Raw genomic sequence first — 20,901 nt, forward strand, 5'->3', positions numbered from 1 at the left:
CCCAAAAACTGGTTACTGGTATAAGTCACAAAATAAACTGGATCTATTCAAAATTTAATGTTTCCGACTTCCATACATTTAGTTCTGCCACAGTCATGGCACTCATGTCTTGATAACATTATAGCAAGTAAAGCCTAGAATAAATAATTTCCATGAATAATTTCAAATAATAATGCATTTTACGAGTTCATTTTAAGTGTAAACACTAATATTAATATTGTGTGGCTGGCATACATTTAGTATGGTGGCTGAAAACATTGAACTTTCGGATAGATCCAGTTAATTATGTAACCTTTTATTGATACCGTTAGAAAGAGCTCGTGAAGCACTTTCAGGATCATTAACCCGTTTTTCGATATCTTGTGTAGTTTAGAAATAATCGAGTGAGATCACTTAACGTTTCCACCCTGTATACAGTACCTGCTGTATACTGGTAGTGTGTCATCATCATCATTCCAGCCATAGGACGTCCACTGCTGAACATAGGCCTCCCCCAATGATTTCCACAATGGTCGGTTGGTGACGGCCTGCATACAGCGCATTCTTGCTACCTTTATGAGGTCATCGGTCCACCTTGTTACCCCTACGCTCTCGCGCTGCGCTTTCCTGTACGGTAATGAGTATACTACATTTAATGAAGGAGTTGTCTGTAAGAGATCGTTTGCTAGTATAAAACCATTTCAAAAGTTTGCTTTTATAACAAAACTATTAAAACTAAAGTTTTCTCTACTTATGCTAAAGTAATCTCCCAAGAGATACCTTTAATAGCGTGCCAGTTAAAACTTAAACTGTCTTAACTATTACTTGAAACCCTTAAGTTTATGGCTCATAGTTTTCATGGTTTGGATCCAAATGGCGCTGTTACAAGTTATTTGAAGTAATTAATAGTTGAAGGTATTAATTAAAGTGTGACGTAAAATAATGACTAATTGACAGGCGCCATTTAAAAAAATCGGTCAGTCAATCATTTTCCAATTGACACTGGCACAAATAAACGAGGGTTTAACCTCTTAGGCCCAGTTTTTTTTAATCCGTACTTAAAGTAACTGTTTTTTGCTAATAATAGTTAAATATTAACAAAATGTAAAGTAATAGTTAAAAAATGTACTAAAAGTCAAGCTAACCATTGTTGGAAAAACATTTTTTCTGATATTTAACCACTTGTCATTTGACATCTGTCAAATTTAACTATTGGATATTTTAACCACGGATCAAAAAACTGGTTCTTAGAGGTACTACTAAATAAAAAAAAGAAGAAAAGTATTTTATTTATTACTAGCTTTTGCCCGCGGCTTCACCCGCGTGAAATTTCGTTTGTCACAGATCGTCATAAATTATAGCCTATATGTTATTCTGGGTTATAAACAATAATACTGTAAAGTTTCATCAAAATCCGTTCAGTAGTTATTGCGTGAAAGAGTAACAGACATCCAAACTTTCGCATTTATAATATTACTAGCTGTGCCCGCGACTTCGTCCGCGTGGAATAATGACTTTGGGTAGGCACTTTTAATAATTTAGTCTAATTATTTAACAAATAGCTTTTGCCCGCGACTTCGTCCGCGGAGAAGTCGAAAACGTTCTCATACGATTTTTAAATGTTTTTAACGTTATTATCTAAATGTTTGAATACTTATAAAATATAAAAATCTTGAAGGTTAAATAAACATGAAAATAAATTTTTCTTATATTTTATGAATATGCAGCTCGGCCTTTGATCCGGTGAAAGTTACTCGGTGGTATTATCTTTTTACAACGAAATCGAAAACTGTATTATTGGTAAACTTTTTATTTATTTTCCTACGGGTGCTAGAATCACCAAACTTCTAGCATGCCACTGGCCGTGGGAGAAGGAGCTTTTCCTCAAGACTACTCCCACGACCTCAAGGGCCTCCGCCAAAACTCTCGCGCGAAAACAGGTGCCCGCGGCATGACCGTCATGCATTACTATGCATTGTTAGGCGAGCGCACGCAGCGGGCACCCACTCCGAGGTTAAGTGGAGGCCCCTAGAGTATGATAGTCTGTAACATGACATGATTGTAAAAAAAATGCACTAATGAGTAGGTAATTAATATCAACTTTGAAGCAAATCACCACTAAAATAACTTTCTACCCCTTTTTAACATAGTTAGGGGGTGCATTTCACTAAAATACGAAACACATCTTCCATTAATTCTGTTATAGAATGCTTATGCGAAATTTGAAGTAGATTGAACGAAGGAATCTCGTTATCCCATACAAACTTTGCCACCCCTTTTTACCTCCTTAGGGGTAGAATTTTGGAAAATCCTTTCTTATCAGATGCTTACGTCTTACAAAGAACACACCGTCCAAGTTTCAGGTCTCTACGATCAGCGATTTAGGCTGTGCATTGATCCATCAGTGGCGCGCGCAGTACTTGATCATTATTTTGCTGCGATGATATTTTAAAACTGCGATATCTCCTAAGATATTTATTGAAATCGAATGGTGTAAAGGCCAAGTATGTTTAAAATTAAATACTTGTGATGAATAACTTATTTATTTGGATAAGGATTAATATCATGTTTATGAAAAAACCTCCGCAAATAATGCATTAATATAAAACAGATTTCTTTTTGTATAAAAAGGGTTACTATGAGCCAACCTTAAAAGATAGACATATACTATCGCGGACTTTTTTTTAGAACTTTTAAAGGGGAACAATCCTGTCATACATGATTTTTGCGAAACTTTAACCGTTTACGCAGCGTCAGCTCTCAAAAGGAAAAAAATCACTGATTTGAAACATTCTTCATTGGTGCTCCGCTCCTATTGGTCTTAGCGTGATGATATATAGCCTAAAGCCTTCAGGAACTGACGGGCTATCCAACACAAAAAGAATTTTTCAAATCGGTCCAGTAGTTCCTGAGATTAGCGCGTTCAACCAAACAAACAAACAAACAAACAAACAAACAAACTCTTCAGCTTTATAATATTATATAGTAATATAGTAATATAGTATAGATAAGTAGGATAGGACACTGCGTTTATTCTAGTTTTTATCAGTTCTCCGACAAATATGGTCGCCCTTGCTACATCCCAATCCCAACTAATATTATAAATGCGAAAGTAACTCTGTCTGTCTGTCTGTCTGTTACGCTTTCCCGCTTAAACCTCGCAACCGATTTTGATGAAATTTGGCATAGAGATAGTTTGAGTCCCGGGAAAGAACATAGGATAGTTTTTATCCCGGTTTTTGAAACAGGGACGCGCGCGATAAAGTTTTTCTGTGACAGACAAAATTCCACGCGGGCGAAGCCGCGGGCGGAAAGCTAGTTTTACATAATCAGATCAACCATGCTTTTTTTCAATTAGGTACCTTCCATAATATCGAAGCATACTTAAATCAATCCTTTTCTCCTTAATTATGGAGAAAAAGCTACTTAAAGGTGTATTAAAATCCATCGAAGGTGTACCATGTAAGTTGAAGCTTGTAATTTTAGTTAAGATAAGCATCTATGTATTTATAATTTTATGATATGCATGGAATGTACATTTTTGATATAAGAAATATCCCTTTTTATTGTACAGTCGCCACGTCATATTAAAGATTTTCATTGCAAAATGGCATCAATTACAACTACATAAGATATTCTTCCGTCTCTTCGTCCTAAAATTGGGTACCTAATGTCCGTTTTCACCATCAATCCCTAATTCTTATGTGACCCCTATGATAACACATATCAGAAATATTTATAGGGGTCACTTAAAAATTAGGGATTGATGGTGAAAACGGGCATAAGGCTCTTTGTCATTATGACACCATGGTGGTGCCATTAGTTCTGCCTCTTTTAACTTGTACAGGTAAATACTTGGAGGGTACTTTGTTTTCGCTTGGTTGCGCAACCATATGTTGCTAGGGCAACAAAATGTAGATATTTGGTATGGTAGCTTAAGACACCACAGTGTCGCGCCCGGTGTGGCGCCACTATGGTGTCATGGTAGTATTACCGTGATGGTGTCCTAATGAGATGACCTAAACTTAGCATGATATTTTCAAGTAAAAATACACCACTTAACCCTTTCTCAACATTCTTACATTCATTCCAAAACGAAAAAATACAGGGTGATTTTAAAACGCGATCAGCATCACGGTATCCAAGCTATCATCAAGTTTTGCCGGGGGCGGTCAAAGTTAGACGTACGGCCGGTAAATACGGGCTTCATCCGGCGGGTCTGGTGTCAAAGTGGCGAAACAACACTTTGCAATTTTCTTTTGAAGATTACAAGGTTTTAGTAACGGAGAGAGTTAATTTTGGGGTCTTTGCTTTTTATTGCACGTGTTAAAGGATACTTATAGCGGAATTCAAGCCTTTAATATGGTTCAAATTGGCTACATAAGTGGGTGCGTATTTTTTTCTTTACGGTCTTTATTGCTTTTTGAATCATGACAATATTTATTAAACTTTTACACGTCATGGCCTCAGTTGCACCATCTTAATTTTAAGCGTAATTAACTGATGTTTTTGTATCGATTATGACAGAATTTTGACGTATGTTAAAAATAAAGTAAGATGCAACTTGTATTTATTGTAATTGTCTTTTATACTTGTTAATTAATGAAAAAAAAACTGTTTATCAAATAAAAATAAAAAAAAACCAACCGAATTGAGAACCTCCTTTTTGAAGTCGGTTAAAATGCATTTCACCAAATACTTAACGCCAACACAAGCCAATAAGGCGATAAAAATCACACTCCCAACTCACAAACTTGGTAGCATAAACGTTATCTCTCCCAATAAATATCCGTTCAAAATTACACACTAAAAGGATTTATTATTTTAATGCCAGTATCTGTTATAACCCTGTATACGATGATAGGCTGTCGAACTGTCAATGTAATAAGGGAGGCTTGTTTAAAACGCTTTTGTTCTTTTTTGATTTGAAAATCGAATGGAACGTGTTTTTAACGAGCGTTTTATTTGTCTGTGGGATAAGGATAGGTTTAGTTCAAGGTTATTGTCTGTGGTGGGAATCTGTTCGATTTTTAAAATAAGACGCGACTTTATTGTTAATAATTGAATTAATACATATTCATTTTCCTGGTGATTAAACACATTGCGGGACTTTATCGACGTACGAGAAGTCCAGTTTTGTTTTGTTTTTATATTACTACTTTAGCTTGTTTTCGATTCCAAAAGGCCCTCATTTTATCAATTTGACGAATGATTGGCAACGAATGTCCTGTATTCTTATTTCAAATTGGTGTAATTCTTTTTTTTTTCTTATTATTATTTTAATGGCGTATACTTGATCACTTGATTCGCCATTGTCATGTGTTTAAAGAACCACGGTGGACGGTAGAGTTTGAATTTTGCCCGGTAATAGGATAATTTATTCCATTTTTTATTGTTTGTTTTTTTTTTCTTATTGCAGTGCCATTATAAACTTACATGGCATAACGCTTAGAGTAGGCGCACACCGTTGATTTTTCGTCGGCCGATAGTTTAGCCGGGCAGTTGATCAGTATGGGCATGTATGGGAGTGCGCACACTACGCCGATTCGATTTGGCCGATTCTTCATACAAATTAAAATCGGGCACAACTATCGGCTAACTAAAAATCAACGGTGTGCGCCTACTCTTACTGTCCACCAAGAAGTCCTTGTTATTTCGATTTGAAAAACGTTCTATAGGTATTCTCATTTCAAATAGTCGTAACTCTTTTGTCTTTTTTACAGCGACCACCGTTTTATACAATTTGAAGAAGGAATGAGCCAATTCTTAATTCAAATTGTCACAACTCTTTTGTTTTGTTTCTTTTTCCCGCCAAGAAGTTCAACCTTTTTTTTTTCTGGCACGCACCAACCTTTTTTTTTATTATCGTTCTTAATTCAAACTCTTTTGTTTTGTTCCAGCTGCCATCGAGTCATTACACGCGCCTACCGGCGGCGGCGTGGAGTTGCCATGCGACATCACCCCAGCGCTACCCGACGACACAGTCGGGCTGGTGATATGGTACAAGCAGGGGCACGACACGCCCATATACTCGTGAGTATTTTTATTTATATATATTGAAAATTTTCTGCACGTTTTACAGGGTTCCCCCGCCAAATAAGATGGCGATGTAAATAGCGTTAACAGCCTGGTCATAACTATTAACTTATTTGTGATCTAAAATCATCATCTCATTGTAACTTACTGATGATATGGTACGATCAGGGGCACGACACACCCATATAGGTACTCGTGAGTATTTTTGAACAGCCTAGCTGTAATATTAATCTAGCCTAGCCGTATTATTATATCTAATCTGTAAGTACCCTAAGACCAATGCTTGGTACTCTTTTACTCAGACATTTTATACCAATGCTGGGCCAAGATTTTCCCCTATTGTCTGCCCGGCGACAAAGTCGGGCTGGTGATATGGTACAAGCCGAGGCACGACACGCCCATATACACGTGAGTATTTTTATACAGGTTATCTAAATCTACAGAGTGGAATTTTGTAATGCCACCTGGAGGGAAAGTACTCTTAATATTGTAGATATAATTTTTTTCTCAAAGAAAACATTCCTTTGTTTTTGAAAAGAAATAGAACTCTTTCTTTTCAAAAATAAAGGCGACTTCGAACGCGTGGATCCCGCTTTACCTCCTTAGGGGTGGAGTTTCGTAAAATCCTTTCTTAGCGGATGCCTACGTCATAACATCTACCTGCATGCCAAATTTCAGCCTGATCCGTCCAGTGGTTTGGGCTGTGCGTTGATAGATAACTATATCAGTCAGTCACCTTTGAGTTATAATTTAGATGAGCATAGTTGCAAACAACACTGCAAACTAATATTTACCTGCCAACCTAACTATTACTCGATAACATCAAACAATTTCAATCTCAGTCCACATGCAAATACGTTACATTCTCCAAACCATACGACTTTAACGCACAAACTTTTTATTATTACTACCGAAGTTAGCAAATTGTATTGGATTCTCGCACTTTTTAACCCTCGTATAATGTTAACCTGATCCGGTCTTGGTTTACAACTTTGATGTTTTAAAACTATAGTTGCCACGAATTATGGGGAAAAAGCATGGAAGCGTGCCAATTATTGGAGATTAAGGTTTAAAAAAGCATTTATAGATAGTTTCATCCACGAAGACGCGCCCCACCAATTTTTGGTCGAGGGAAGCGCGGGGTGCGGAGAGTTTGATCCGAGCAACCCGAGCGTCATTATTGTAGTGTGCGTGTGCACTCATGGATGATTTAGCGTGTACCGATAACACTCAAAAATTCGCGGAAGAATGGTGGGGCGCGTCTTCGTGGATGAAACTATCTAATGAGTAGACGATGCCCACTTTGGACGCATGGTCTCATAATACCCGCCTATTTAAAGTTACCAACAATTCTTTCCCAAATAATTTTATACAGTTTACGATTTGCTATTTGTTTTTAAAGGCACATACATTTTATAGAAGGGCTGGAAGACGTACTGTGGCCAAGCCCAGGTCACCGATGATCTGGTGAAGATCGCGGGAAGCACCTGGATGCGGGCAACGCAGGACCGGTCGTTATGGAAATCCTTGGGGGAGGCCTTTGTCCAGCAGTGGACGTCATTTTGCTGAAACGAACGAAAACTTAACGAATTTGCCGTAAGTTTAAAACGGCTAAACATTATCTTGGTGAAGAATAATCCTATTTTTTTAGAAAATAATGTGTTCTTCACTCGTCGTTAAGTATGTAACGTGACATATCAATTAATATAAGTACCCCAGCACCAAAAAGATCCCTTCCCATCGTCGAATCACTTAGCATATTTAATTGAAAGGATTTACATACAAGATGTTCGAAGTTTTGAAACTATTTAAGATGTCACTGATATCTGTGACTTTGCTCTTAGTCTCTCTCATTTAATCTAAATAAATAAATAACTAGGAATACTAGAAAGTACATTTTAACCAACTAGAAATATCATTTTTGTAACTTTTGTAGAACCGCATATTAAATAATTGATTTGTCAAATTATTGTTTATGGTCAGGTTTCGCTGTCACGTGCCAAATTCCACTTACAACCCTCCGATGCTTCGATTTGATCCTTTCCAATAAATGTGATTCATTTTTGACATTACAACATACATACTAATGTCACAATGGATTAGCGTACACAAAACAGACGAAGATCTGATCTACTTTTGACTTAAAATAACGAGATGCATGATGTAGAAAATGGGGTTTGGTTTGGTGTTGTGTACCTGCATAATAATAGCTCTATCTGATCCCAGAGTACAATTACGTCAACCAAAACTACCACCCTGTATACAATCAAGATTATATCCCATCCGAGCGGTCTTTTTGATTCGAACTGGGTCAATCCGGGATTTGTACATCCAGGATTAAATGCATTAACGCAGGAATGTTTGTGTTAACGCATCCTTTATCTGATGGGAGATAATGTGAGCCACCGGGATCCCAGTTAGTTTAATCGGGTATTGACTTGTCGGTGAAATAAAAAGAAATGTAGACGAATTGAGAAAATGCTCCTTTATTTAAAACTGGGTTTCACCATCTTAATTTAACTTTGACAAACGTCAAAAATCTGTCAAACTCTTTACGAAAAACGCCGGTTATAGGTAAAGTTTCGGTCAAAGTTAGGTGGTGCAACTCAGCCTAAGGCCCAGTTTTTTTATTCATAGTTAAAATAACTAATTGTTAAATTTTGCTACTAATGGTTAAATATTAACAAAATGTAAACTAACCTAGTTAAAAAATGTACCTACTAAAAGTCAAGCTAACCATCGTTCGAAAAACATTTTTTACTGATATTTAAACCACTTGTCATTTGTCAAATTTGACAATTGGTTATTTTAACTACGAATCAAAAAACTGGGCCTAAGTCGGTTAAAGTTGGTTGATGGTTGACGCGTAAAAAAGAAGAAATTAGTCTAGGGCCCAAAGTTCTGTATACCTACTTAGGGGTCGAAATTAATTACATAATTTAAAAAAAACTAAATTTCGGCCCATCGACAGTCTTCTTGCGCTGCAGCTTCTAAGCACTGGCCCTTTTATTGTCCCGAAGCAGTGGTAGGGTTAATTACACAAAAATAATATGAGTAGTATTTCGTCTTTGACGTCGTAGTTCTGTCAAAGAACTAATTCGCATTTACAAATAAATGGTTCACATTTTGATAGATGATAAGGTCAAAGGTAAATTATATAGAACGATAGCTAATTTAATTTCACGCACGAAACCACGTCAAAATACACGATCAAATGCGTAACAAGATAATCATGGCTTATGTAAATTAGGCGGCCATTTTGCGGGTCACGTTCACAAGATGGCGTCTGTCAAACGCGCTTTGATCTTGCCGACAACCGACAAGATGTTAATATGACAGCTCAATTCCAAAGTCGTGCAGTCGACATTCTAGATTAATTTACGCCCGTATTCACAAACGATGCTTGCTTAAGTGAAGCAGCAAATCGCACGCACAGCGTCGAATAGAGCTTTGTGATTGGTTCGTGTGTAACCCTGTGCGTCCACGCGCACTGTGAGACCTCATAGTAAATGTATGTGAATACGAGTCTTAGAGACGATTTGATAGCTAGATAATAATAATTAATTATTTATGAGATGTTGTTCAATACTTTAAGAAAAACTAAGATACAAAAAATATTTGCTAGGAGTATTTTCTTGGGAATTAGTAAGTATTAATTAGTACATAATTAAGAATCCCCAGTGTAACTAAATATTTGAAACACATTTTGATTTTTGTGATTAAAAGAAGAAAAATCTGACAGGCTGAAGGCATTTTCTAGGTTAACTCTAAACTCCCATATATTTTGAATTTAAAAAAGTTTTAAATAAATGTCTTATTTTCTTGTAGCCTGATATTCCTATAAGGTTGTTGTTTAATTTGAAATTAAGGGACATTGCAAGTCTTCTATCTTATGTATTACAGAGGAAATAAATACAGTTTTTTTGACATAATTAGGCATCAAACCAGGCGCCAAGTCCCTCAAAGACAAGATTCGAACTCTCAGCATTAATACTATGCCGTATTCCACATAGCATGTCATGAGATATCGCATTATACATAATGCAAATATTTCGTATGTAATAGTGTTGTAGAGCAATATCGATATCGATGAAAAATGTTCTTAAACTTACTAATTGATACTTTGGACACTAGCGACAGAAGTAATTAAAAACTATCGATTTTTGGCTTGGCACAAACTTACGAGTGTCTTGCGCAAAATTATTTTATAAGTTAACGAGAGATCGACTGTGATAGAAAAATAAAATACTAAATGAATTAGACATTATGACTCAAGTTTATCGTCCTTTTATGCAATACTCATTACCTAAACCGCTTAAGTTAGACGCTTGATATTTGGCATGCAGGTACCTTAGTAAACTTAAAGTTTAGTTACAACAGGATGTTGCAAAATTTCCACGGGAACGGGAGTTAGCGCGAAATAACATTTGTATAAAAAAATCTAAACCACGTAAGATAGATGAAGGGGGTAAAACGGGATCCACGCGTACGAAGTCGCAGGCGGCCGCTAGTTATACTATATGGTCCTAAAGTTGTTACAATATTATCGATATAGGTATCAAACTTTAAACTATTGTGTACATCACTAGTACTAACTTCCCAGTTTGTCTTCAGTTTAAGCACTGACAGACGTACTTAGTATTGATCTAGGCGCAAATCTAGCCCAAACTTGGGACTAACTTAGATAGATGTGGCTCAGATATTGCATATCTATGCATTATACTAATCTCCAAATTCGGATGCACACGAAGTTTGTGTTTGCTAGTTCGAATCCTGAAAGGGGCAAGTACTTATCTACTTGGGATGAGTACTTTTGAAAAGCTTCTTCTGAACTGTAGAATATTCTGGTAGATCTCTCTCTCTACCTACAAGGTAGACCGACGATCCTATAAAGGTAGCAGGAAGGCACTGGATGCAGGCTGTTACCAACCGGTCATTATGGAAATCATTGGGAGAGACCTATGTTCAGCAGTGGACGTCCTATGGCTGAAATGATGATGATGGTGATGATGACGAGATCCCTCGGATCTCTAGTAGATCTCTCTCCTATGGCACTGAAACATGGCCTTTCACTATAGGCCCATGCTCGGTGTTTCTTTACGAGCAGAGCTGGCCAATCTGGAAATCATTGAAAGAGGCCTACACAGGGTGTTCCAGAATGGGTGAATCAAACTGCTAGGGGAGTTATCTCTACAAATGTACTATCCCTAAAAAATATTTAAAAAAAATTTGAGTTCGGAATTTATTTTTAAATAAAGTGCTCTAAACTTGAAATCTAGTCATTATTTTCAAAAGTTTGTTTACAGATAAACGATGCGATCATGTACAATTAATATTAGTAAGAAAAAAGTACAAATAAACTCCAAATGCAGCAATTATAGCCAGATACATGGGCAAAGATGATTTATTTTCACTTAAAAAATTTTTTTTTTTTTTGTTTTCTTATGCGCTTTATTTCTTTTTCATATTTTTTAGACATTAGTAAAGCTACCTCCCCTAGCAGTTTGATTCACCCATTCTGGGACACCCTGTATTAACTATGTTCGGCACTGGACGTCATCGGTCCACCTAGTGGGAGGTCTACCCACATTGCATTTTCCAGTTTGTGGTGGTCATTCGAGAACTTTTCTGCCCCAATAGCTATCAATTCAACGAGCTATACCTACCTACCTTCTTACAACTACGATAATTCTAGAAAACTTGTACCTATTATTCAAGTGTTCTGAAAATGATAAGGTAAATACTAAATAAGTTTCTATTGTGCCCACAACAATGTGATTCAGTCCATTAGGAGGAATATCTTGTGCCTCTGTTGTGATAGCTTGGAATACTTGACTTTTGGTAGTAAGGAGTGAACAGACACTTCATAGCTGTAACAAAAAAATTTTTGAGATTTTTAAAAGTAGTATACGGGACTATTCCCACCTCTCTTTCCCACCACTCCAACTCCTGTGTAGCCAGGATCTACAGCTTGACCGCCAATAAAAACCCAACCTGTGAAGGTCAAGTTTGTCCCAAGGGAAAGTTAAACTGTCATTGGACCCGCAACGAAATTAATCAGAAGAACATAGAAGGGGTTCGAAGTTAATGTTCGACAGCCGTGACGTCACATCGACGCTCTGAAACGGACGGGGCGAACACGGGGAATTGCGCAGTTCGCTCGATCGGGTTGTAACTTGTAACTTTGGTGATCGCGACCAAAGCCATACCACCACTTGTGCCCCCCCTAGGACGCTGCCGCCCCTAGACCGCGGCCTATACGGCCTATTGAGAAATCCAAGACTGGCACCACATATCAACAAGCTTTCTTGCTTGTCATAAATGGGCAGTCTGTTCTATTCGCTCTGTGTCTTGGCGAAGTTTCACAATACACGGCCTAAGAAGTCCAAATTCACCCCACTTCCATAAGTATCGGGATCTTCTAGTTAGAGTTGGTATTTGCGAATATAAAGGAATTTCTTGAAAGTCTTACCGCGAGTTTATGTTTTAGATACGCAAAATAAACATTTAATTTAAAGATGTAAAGGTCTAATTTTGCTTGAAATTTAATGAAAATAAATTAAAATAGACTTAGATACGCCCACAAGGTAGACTGACGACCTTATGAAGGTTACAAATGCTAAAAGCTCTACTAGCCAGCCAATCTGAAAATCATTGGGGGAGGGCTATGTTTTGCTTTACATATTAGCCTATTGCCTGTAAAAATTGTATAAATTTGTGTTTTCTCTGTAAGTGGATTTGTAAATTCTTTTGAAAAAAATAAATGTCTTAAACCGTAAAAATAGTAACTCTATGTTGGAGCTTTAGGTTTGTAGTCTTTGTAGGATACACACACACAATGTATTCAAAATATGAGCTCATTATCCACTGCGGTATCAGAACTCAACGTCCGAATAATTCAAATTCAAATTCAAAATTCAAAATTTATTTATTGGTAACAAGAAAATTTTTACATGAAAAAGCGTGTACGATAATAGCCGCAATAGTTTCAGAGAACTGTGGTGCGACTACTAACGCCCACTTCCGTAAAAATATTCCATAAACATACTACTTTAGGCGTGCTGTATGTATGTGTGTGATGTGTGTATGTGTGTGGTGTGTGTATGTGTGTGGTATGTGTATTTGTGTGTTGTAAGAGTGTGTTGGCTTTAATAATATAGAATAGAAGGAACCCAAGCTACCTGTTTAAGAGATTTTCAATCAAAATAATCTTTAGTACGTCGACGTCACTGCTGTCATCATTGCTTACACGAGCAATGTGTTCTGTTTTTGGGCATATTGCTGCGACACCGGCCACGCCCCCTTGTCACATCTACCTTTAGTTTCTGTAATCTGTGATATTAACCTAAACACAAAGTTTTTATCCCTGTCTTACTAGCTACGAACATTCATTCTTTCAGCCATTATCGGCTTAAAGGCAATCACATTAAGGACTCTCCCAGGAAATGACCGCCATTTCTTTCAGCGACTAAAGTAATACCATAGATTATAGCTGAAATCTAATTAGCTCACACAATGACCGAGGAAACTCGTGAGACAACAATACCTTTTGTGTTGGCTGTACATTGTACAGTTAACTACAAATAAAAGTAGTTTTTGAACGCAATAAAGGTGTACAGTAGGTTCCATCTTTAAAATTATTTTAAAAAACTGATAAAAATGGACGGTTGAACACTTTTTCAGGTTGAGAACTCTTTTAAATAGGTATATTTACTTCAAGGGCAAAAACACCAAGTTCGCGATAATTTATTCTTTTGGAAAAACATTAATATTAAGTTTAATTAATTATTTTCAGTAAGTTTGCTTTTAAAGTTTATTTTACAAGTGTCATCATATTTCTTTTTTTGTTCTTATTCTATGTGTGGTCTTAATCATCATCATTTCAGCCATAGGACGTCCACTGCTGAACATAGGCCTCCCCTAATGCTTTCCACGTTGATCGATTGGTAGCGGCCTGCATCCAGCGCTTCCCTGCTACCTTTACGATGTCGTCGGTCCACCTTGTACAATAAAATGTTCTAATATTGTTATTCTCTAAATTTTCTTAGCTATGCGCTAATATTTTTTAAAATCATTTACGGGCATTTTGGGTAGGTACAATTATGTGTTAGTTGTGAGAAGAAACAGTACAAAAACCTCAGAGTTGTGTAGTTTTTCAATAAATTTACAAGATTATGATTATTACTGTTGAAAAAGAAAAAAGGTTACTGCCATTATTTGCCACCCTTATCTCCCAAGGCTGGAGGATTATTAAACCACATCAGTTAAATCTGTTTAAAACAAAACGTATAACTTTTGCGCTGCGAACTGTACTATCGTTGACATTTAAACGCTACCTTTTGTAGCGAAGTAATTATTATGAGTTCTTTTGTTAGAAACTTTCGCGTGTAAATGATAAACTAATAACTAAAATTAGTTAGTTTGGGGTTGAACGAAGAATACGCCTTTGAACAAGCTGAACAAAGAATACCTTGGCTATGCGCGCACGGGTGACTTTTTGTCACCGTGACACCTGAGTACTTTATAATATTCAGTTAAAAGTTTGTGTTTATTTGGTTGAACGCGCTATTCTCAAGAACTAACTGCAGCTCTTCGAGTGAGCACGTGACCTTTTTAGGAATACGGTATTTGACACAAAAAGACATTTGACATACTTTTTATGACCTGTCAAAGCGACAGTGGCGGCGTAGCATGGGTTGGCTTGGCACCCGGAGTGATTCTCCGATTGGTCCGATAAATAAATAAAAAAAAAATGATGATGAACCCATTTGGGTCATCGCGCTACGACCAATAAGAACAGATCATCAATAAAAATTGTTGCGAAAACGGGAAAAATATTGAATCTATTTTCACGTGTAGTATTTCAGTGGACTTAGGTGACATTTCATCCGAAAAAATCTCATTCGCGGATGAGTTGTCTCCCTTTCAAAATTGTTAGGTGTCGAATCATCCGCAAAATATTTATCTTCGGATGAAATGTCACCTAAGTCCATAGAAATTTCATAGAAGACTTAGGTGACATTTTATCCGAAAATATCTCATCCGCGGATTTTTCATTACCTTTGTCTTTTCCATTCTTAGCATTTAATTAAATTAAATAGGTATATTTCGGATTAGACGACACTTCCAAGTTAGAAACGATGACGTTTCACCCGAAGATAAATATTTTGCGGATGATTCGACACCTAACAATTTTGAAAGGGAGACAACTCATCCGCGAATGAGATTTTTTCGGATGAAATGTCACCTAAGTATTTCAGTGCAGCTATTTCGTAATAAGAGCCAAACATGTCATTCGCTCGCACCTCAATTCAAACCACGTATATCCCCCATAACTAAGCCATCAAAACCCATGCTTACCATTACATCTCAACAATGAGCCGCGTGAGATCAAACGATGGGCTTACTGTCGATCATGACTGGGGGATTTGAAGGAGACGTCAGTTAAACTGATTGTCAGGTAAGGCGCGACGTGCAGTGACGCGCTAGTGTTGGTTTAGAAGGCGCAACACAGATAAAAATTAGGTATTAATAAGTAAGTAATAAATAAGATATTTTTAAAAGAGACATCAGTTACCCTGATTGTCAGGTAAGGCGCGACGTACAGTGACGCGCTAGTGTTGGTTTAGAAGTCGCAACACAAATAAAAATTTAAATATTTTTTAATTTTTGTATTTTAAGTAGAATAAAGGTCAAAGCAGACTTATCAACTCGGAAAGGGATCAACAAGGTATCGCCTTTCGCGAGCTGTCATTGCCTTTCGCGCGCTGTCTACCGCGAGGCGAGGCGTTTACGTTACGGTGCGGATAGTGTGCGTTGCAGTATGGAGTTTCATACAAAGAATACTGACCGCCTAGAGTTGATACGGTTATAATACATAGAATAATATGCCTTTAGTCAATCAATCAATCTATCAATCCATTATTTTTTTGTCTGTAATTGAATTAAAGTGAGAAAAATAAAGCAAAACCCATAAAAATAGCATGGTTTTACTGTAAAATAGTTTTAATTTTATGGTAATCTGAAACCCTTCTCGGATTCGTAATATTTTTATGGCATAAATAATGGCGTAAATTGCCATAATAACATGAGAAGTCGTCGCCTTGTCGAGTATAATTACGTTTTACAAGTTCATACCATAATTTTTTCATACATTTATGCTATTTTACTGTGCGTTCACACGAATGTTTCGGTAGAAGTAACGTAAGACGCTTGCTTGATGGACCGACCACCTCATTGAGAAAATAGTTGTTAGCGAATGGATGAAAAAAAGCGAGAGAACCTGCTTTGTGGCGCTCCTTGAGACTTATGAAAGTCTGAAATAAATTATTTATTATTATTATTATTGTTGTTCTGTTTTATTAAACCTCGAAGAAAGATAATTTCTCCGGTGTCGACGGCTGACTCACGGGCCTAGGCCAAGTATTATGTCCAGCAGTGGACATGTTTTGTGGCGTTCCTTGTAGAAGCTTTCGTCCAGCTGTGGACTACCATAGACTGAAATGATGATGATGATGATGACAACAATGCCTTAAGTTATCTTGGTATGGCCTTGGGCTCTCTCAACCTATGGTTTTTGAGTTATTATTTCACACATCACAGTTTTTGAGCAATTATTGATTAATTTACCGAATTACAGAAAAAAAAGATTTATCACATAAAATCGACATAGCTCCATACTGAAACAAGTCTACATGCTGATAAAAGACTGAGAGTCTATGATCATTTTTTATAGAGCAATTAGTAATAGATGGGAAATAAAATCTCGGAAAATCCAAAAACCATATTTTGTATCCCCCCATCCATCCATCCAGAATTTTCTCCATCCTCACAAACTTTCAGATTTATAATATTAGTAGATAATTTTTGTATTAAGTTTTCGGTCTTAATCTTTCACTTAAGAGTTCCGGCTCAAGTCTTTCAAACCCCAGTGTGCGTTGTCCATAATCCATATCCATAAAATATTTTCGTCGGTCTGTTTGTAATGTAACACCGTTGCGATTAGCTCCGGCGTTTAACAAGTTACTAGTTAAGTACAGTTGGACTGATAAAAACTAATATTGATTTTATTAATTAGAATAACTTAATGAAAGGTATTTTTAAGTTTAATGGGGCACAAATTAAAAATGATACTTTCATTAAAACACTGGCAAAAGAAAACAATAAAAAGTAGACCCAAAAAGTGAGATGAGATGCGCCACGCGATGCTAAGTCATATGAACATAAATTAAAAAAAGGAATACCTACATAAGTACTTAAAAATATTGGAATTAATCAATTCAAGGTCGGCCGTTAATAATTACAATTATTAACATTCAAAACATACCTTCTAAATAATTTAAACATACTAAACCTTACTTGAAAATATTTTTTACGAGATAACCCGTTAGCGCCTCAAAGTTTGTAAAATGCTTTTTTGAAAATGTGCCTAATATGTTTCGGACTTCTTAATTTTTAAATAAGTATTATTTTATTTAACCCAGATACTCCTGAAACTTTTTATCCTTGTCAATTTTTATAAATTTTTAGTATGTTTCTAAATAGAGGTCAAGTATCCACAGAAAAATTTTAGAAAAATTCTTGGTCAACTGGAAAAGCCGGAAAATGGGTGGTGTTTTAACACCTGGTCGGAGAATGGACTACTACTACGTGAAAAAATTATACTATGATTTTGTTAGGTTTAAGAGTTAAAAACGAGTTGTAAGTTATACACATTTATTTAAAAAATACCAAAATCTTATTCAGAGGAGGTAGGAGGATGGTGGAGACATAAATCATAACCCAGGATACTTTAGTACGTGGCGCATTTTTTACATCAAATTGATTTTTTCTTGCAAATTTTACATGTCAGTTGCATGTAGTACTCGTAAGTACAGTAGTACGAGTATGTACTCGTCTACGGGTCTACCGGGTCTACGGAGCTTACATCCCTATGTACATACATAGGGATGTAAGCTCCGTAGACCCTGGTTGTGGCGCCATTCTTCATAAATATTTTTTGGCACAAACTTTAACAGAAGGTACTTGCACTATATTGCATTGTTGTAATAATTGTGATTGCGGTAGGTACTTTCATGGCAGAAGAACTAGCTGCATTGGAGGCATCATTAGATTCATTTCGTCTTACTTTAAAAAATTCAGAAAGCGGAATGTTATCCTCTTTGTCTGAAGAAGACTTGTCGTACTGTACTTCTGCCTCGGCTCTAAGTTGAGAACCTGGTAATTCACGAAAAATAGCAATAGAAAACTTACACGCTATAAGTAACTATAGTTAGATAAACGGAAGCAGGCTACAGGTTAGCATATAGCAGGTATTTTGTAAGGTAACGTGGTCTTCTTCACCAGAATCTTCATCTGTTGCTTCTGCATTAGCATTTTCTGGTGGTAAAATTGCTATGTAATTCTGTATCTGATCTGATCAAACTATATCAATGTTTTCTAATATTTCCACTATTTCGTGAAGTCTCAGCGGTCTTTTATATCGTGGTCTAAACTTTTAATGAATATACAAGTTAGACGTCGATTATGCGACCAGGTGTTAAAACACCGATCGTAATTTTGTCATAAAAAGTCTCAAAAATGTAAAGCTTTTCAAAAACATAAGTTTATAGTTTTGTAGCTAACAGTAGTACCTAAAATAATAACTAGTATAATCTGAGGTATTACTAGCAAGTTTATGAAATATCTTAGCTTTTATATGACGTTTTTGCACAAAACTAAATAACAGAATTCAAAATAGTAAAATACTAACAAAATAAAGCAAATATGCGATATCGAACATACTCAATTACAGCTTGATTCGTAATGAAGAGAAAATACAAGGAACAGTAAATAAATTCTCGATATTTTTATAATTTATCTGAGGATATTCCGAACTACTTTTTAGCGGTGTTATAACACCTGGTAGGAGTAAGTGGGTTAAGCGTGCTAATATGCTCGGAGTTTCTCTGCGTGATCGAATCAGAAATGAGGAGATAGCCCGCAGAATCTCTAAAATCAAAAGGCATTGGGCGGGGCACATAGCTCGTAGAGCTGATGGCCGCTGGGGCAGGAAAGTTCTTGAGTGGCGACCCGAGCCGGAAGATGCAGCGTAGGCAGGCCTCCCACTAGGTGCACCGACGATCTGGTGATGGTCGTGGGAGGTGCTTGGATGCAGCAGTGGACGTCTTTCGGCTGAAACGAACGAACTAACAATTTACTATTATTTCAATATCTTTGCGGCCGACTGTACATGGTTAACTGATATTTATGCGACTTTAATGTTAGTCGTTTATAACTAAGTTGCCCGGGAAATCCCGGATTCGATAGTTCGTTTATTTATTGGGAATTCGCACGAACGTTCGGAAGTTTAAAATGGTTACGAATTATGATAGAGCACGAATAGTTTGGAATTACTCTAGTGGGATTCGAACCCGTTAATTAATCTATACTAATGTATGTGAAAGTAGTTTGTAACGTCGATTTCCGATTATTTTAGAATAGAGAGAAATTGGACCTTGTGTGTCACGAAAATGCTGGCTAGCTACCACCATCTTACCTAAGTCTGTCGCCATAACAACAATGTTAACAGCATTGTTGTGTTCCGGCAGTTAGAGGTAAGATAGCCAGTTCCTCCGTGGTTGAGGATTCCGGGTGAAGCTCGCTTCCACCCTCGGCCTGATCGTCACTTACCATCAGGTGAGATACAAGCCAAGAACTTCCTGAATTACTTGACTTGACTTGACTTATGGTCCTATGTCCCCTAGATGGGGCAGAGGGCGTCCACAACAGTCCTCCATCGCGTTCGGTCTTGAGGTATGTGTTTGATCTCGCTCCAAGTCTTGCCGATCTTCTTCGCCTCGTCTGCCACAGTGCGCCGCCAAGTTTGCTTGGGGCGACCACGTTTGCGTTTTCCTTGGGGGTTCCAATCCAGAGCCTGCTTGGGGATGTGATCGGGATCCCTTCGGAGAGTGTGGCCAATCCAGTTCCACTTGCGGCGCTTGATCTGCTGGTCGATCGGAATTTCGTGGCAGCGTTCCAATAGCTCGATGTTGGAGATTTTCTCAGGCCAGTAAATGCCGAGAATTCGGCGAAGGCAGCGGTTGACGAAGACCTGCAGCTGGTGCGAGATGACCTTGGTGACCTTCCACGTTTCACACCCATAGGGTACAAGAACTTCCTCGTTGTGGATAAAACATATAAAAAAAACTTAGAGAGCGTTTAAAAGCCGTGGGCAACATCTAGTCAGGAACTTGTTCAATGGTTCAGGCATGAAATGGTAAAATTCTGAGTTGTTGTATTAACATAAGTCACCTAAGGGATTGGAACTTACATCCATTAACTTATAATGTACTACGTACAGTAATATTACTTCAATGCTTACATCAGAGTTTCATAACTATTATTTTGTTCGCAGATTGGACACGAGAGAGGGCAGGCCGTCACACTGGTCGGATTCCTCCACGCTGGGAGTGAGAGCCACGTTCAGGAGTGACACGTTGCCTGCTGTTCTCATCCTCACCAAGCTAAGGTAATCAATCGTCTTTTCTTTATGATGGCCCTTTTATATTGCGACTTTTTGCAGCAATACAGACGCGATGCAGTCGCAATGCAGCATCGATACAGTCGCAAGACACACACGCGATAAAAAAGCAGCACTGCCTTAGCGTGATTGTAAAAGGTTTATATCGCTGCAAAAAGTCGCTATGTGTAAGCTCCCAGGGTCTCACATAGCAAATCTACTGAAAAGGCCAATATTTTGGTCCAAAATGCTGTTAGTGGCAGTAGCCATATTCTGTCGAAGAATCGACGAAAAATAAAGCAAATTAGTTGTGAAACTTATCTCGGAGAACAAAATAGGACGCTCATCTGCTCGATAGACCGACGACTTCAAGAAGTGAGCTGGCA

At 37.3% G+C, this 20,901-nt stretch overlaps 1 protein-coding gene across 1 annotated transcript in view; it reads left to right on the forward strand.

Moving 5' to 3' along the window:
* Positions 1 to 20,901, forward strand: part of LOC135084437 (nephrin-like) — a 271,506-nt gene that overhangs the window by 183,657 nt on the left and 66,948 nt on the right. Inside the window, exons 3-4 of the mRNA XM_063979220.1 lie at positions 5,880 to 6,012; positions 20,411 to 20,524. Of these exons, the coding sequence (XP_063835290.1) occupies positions 5,880 to 6,012; positions 20,411 to 20,524 (247 nt within the window). The remainder of the gene's footprint in view (positions 1 to 5,879; positions 6,013 to 20,410; positions 20,525 to 20,901) is intronic.

This window comes from Ostrinia nubilalis, chromosome 26 (assembly GCF_963855985.1).
Source record: "Ostrinia nubilalis chromosome 26, ilOstNubi1.1, whole genome shotgun sequence".
NCBI lineage: Eukaryota > Metazoa > Arthropoda > Insecta > Lepidoptera > Crambidae > Ostrinia > Ostrinia nubilalis.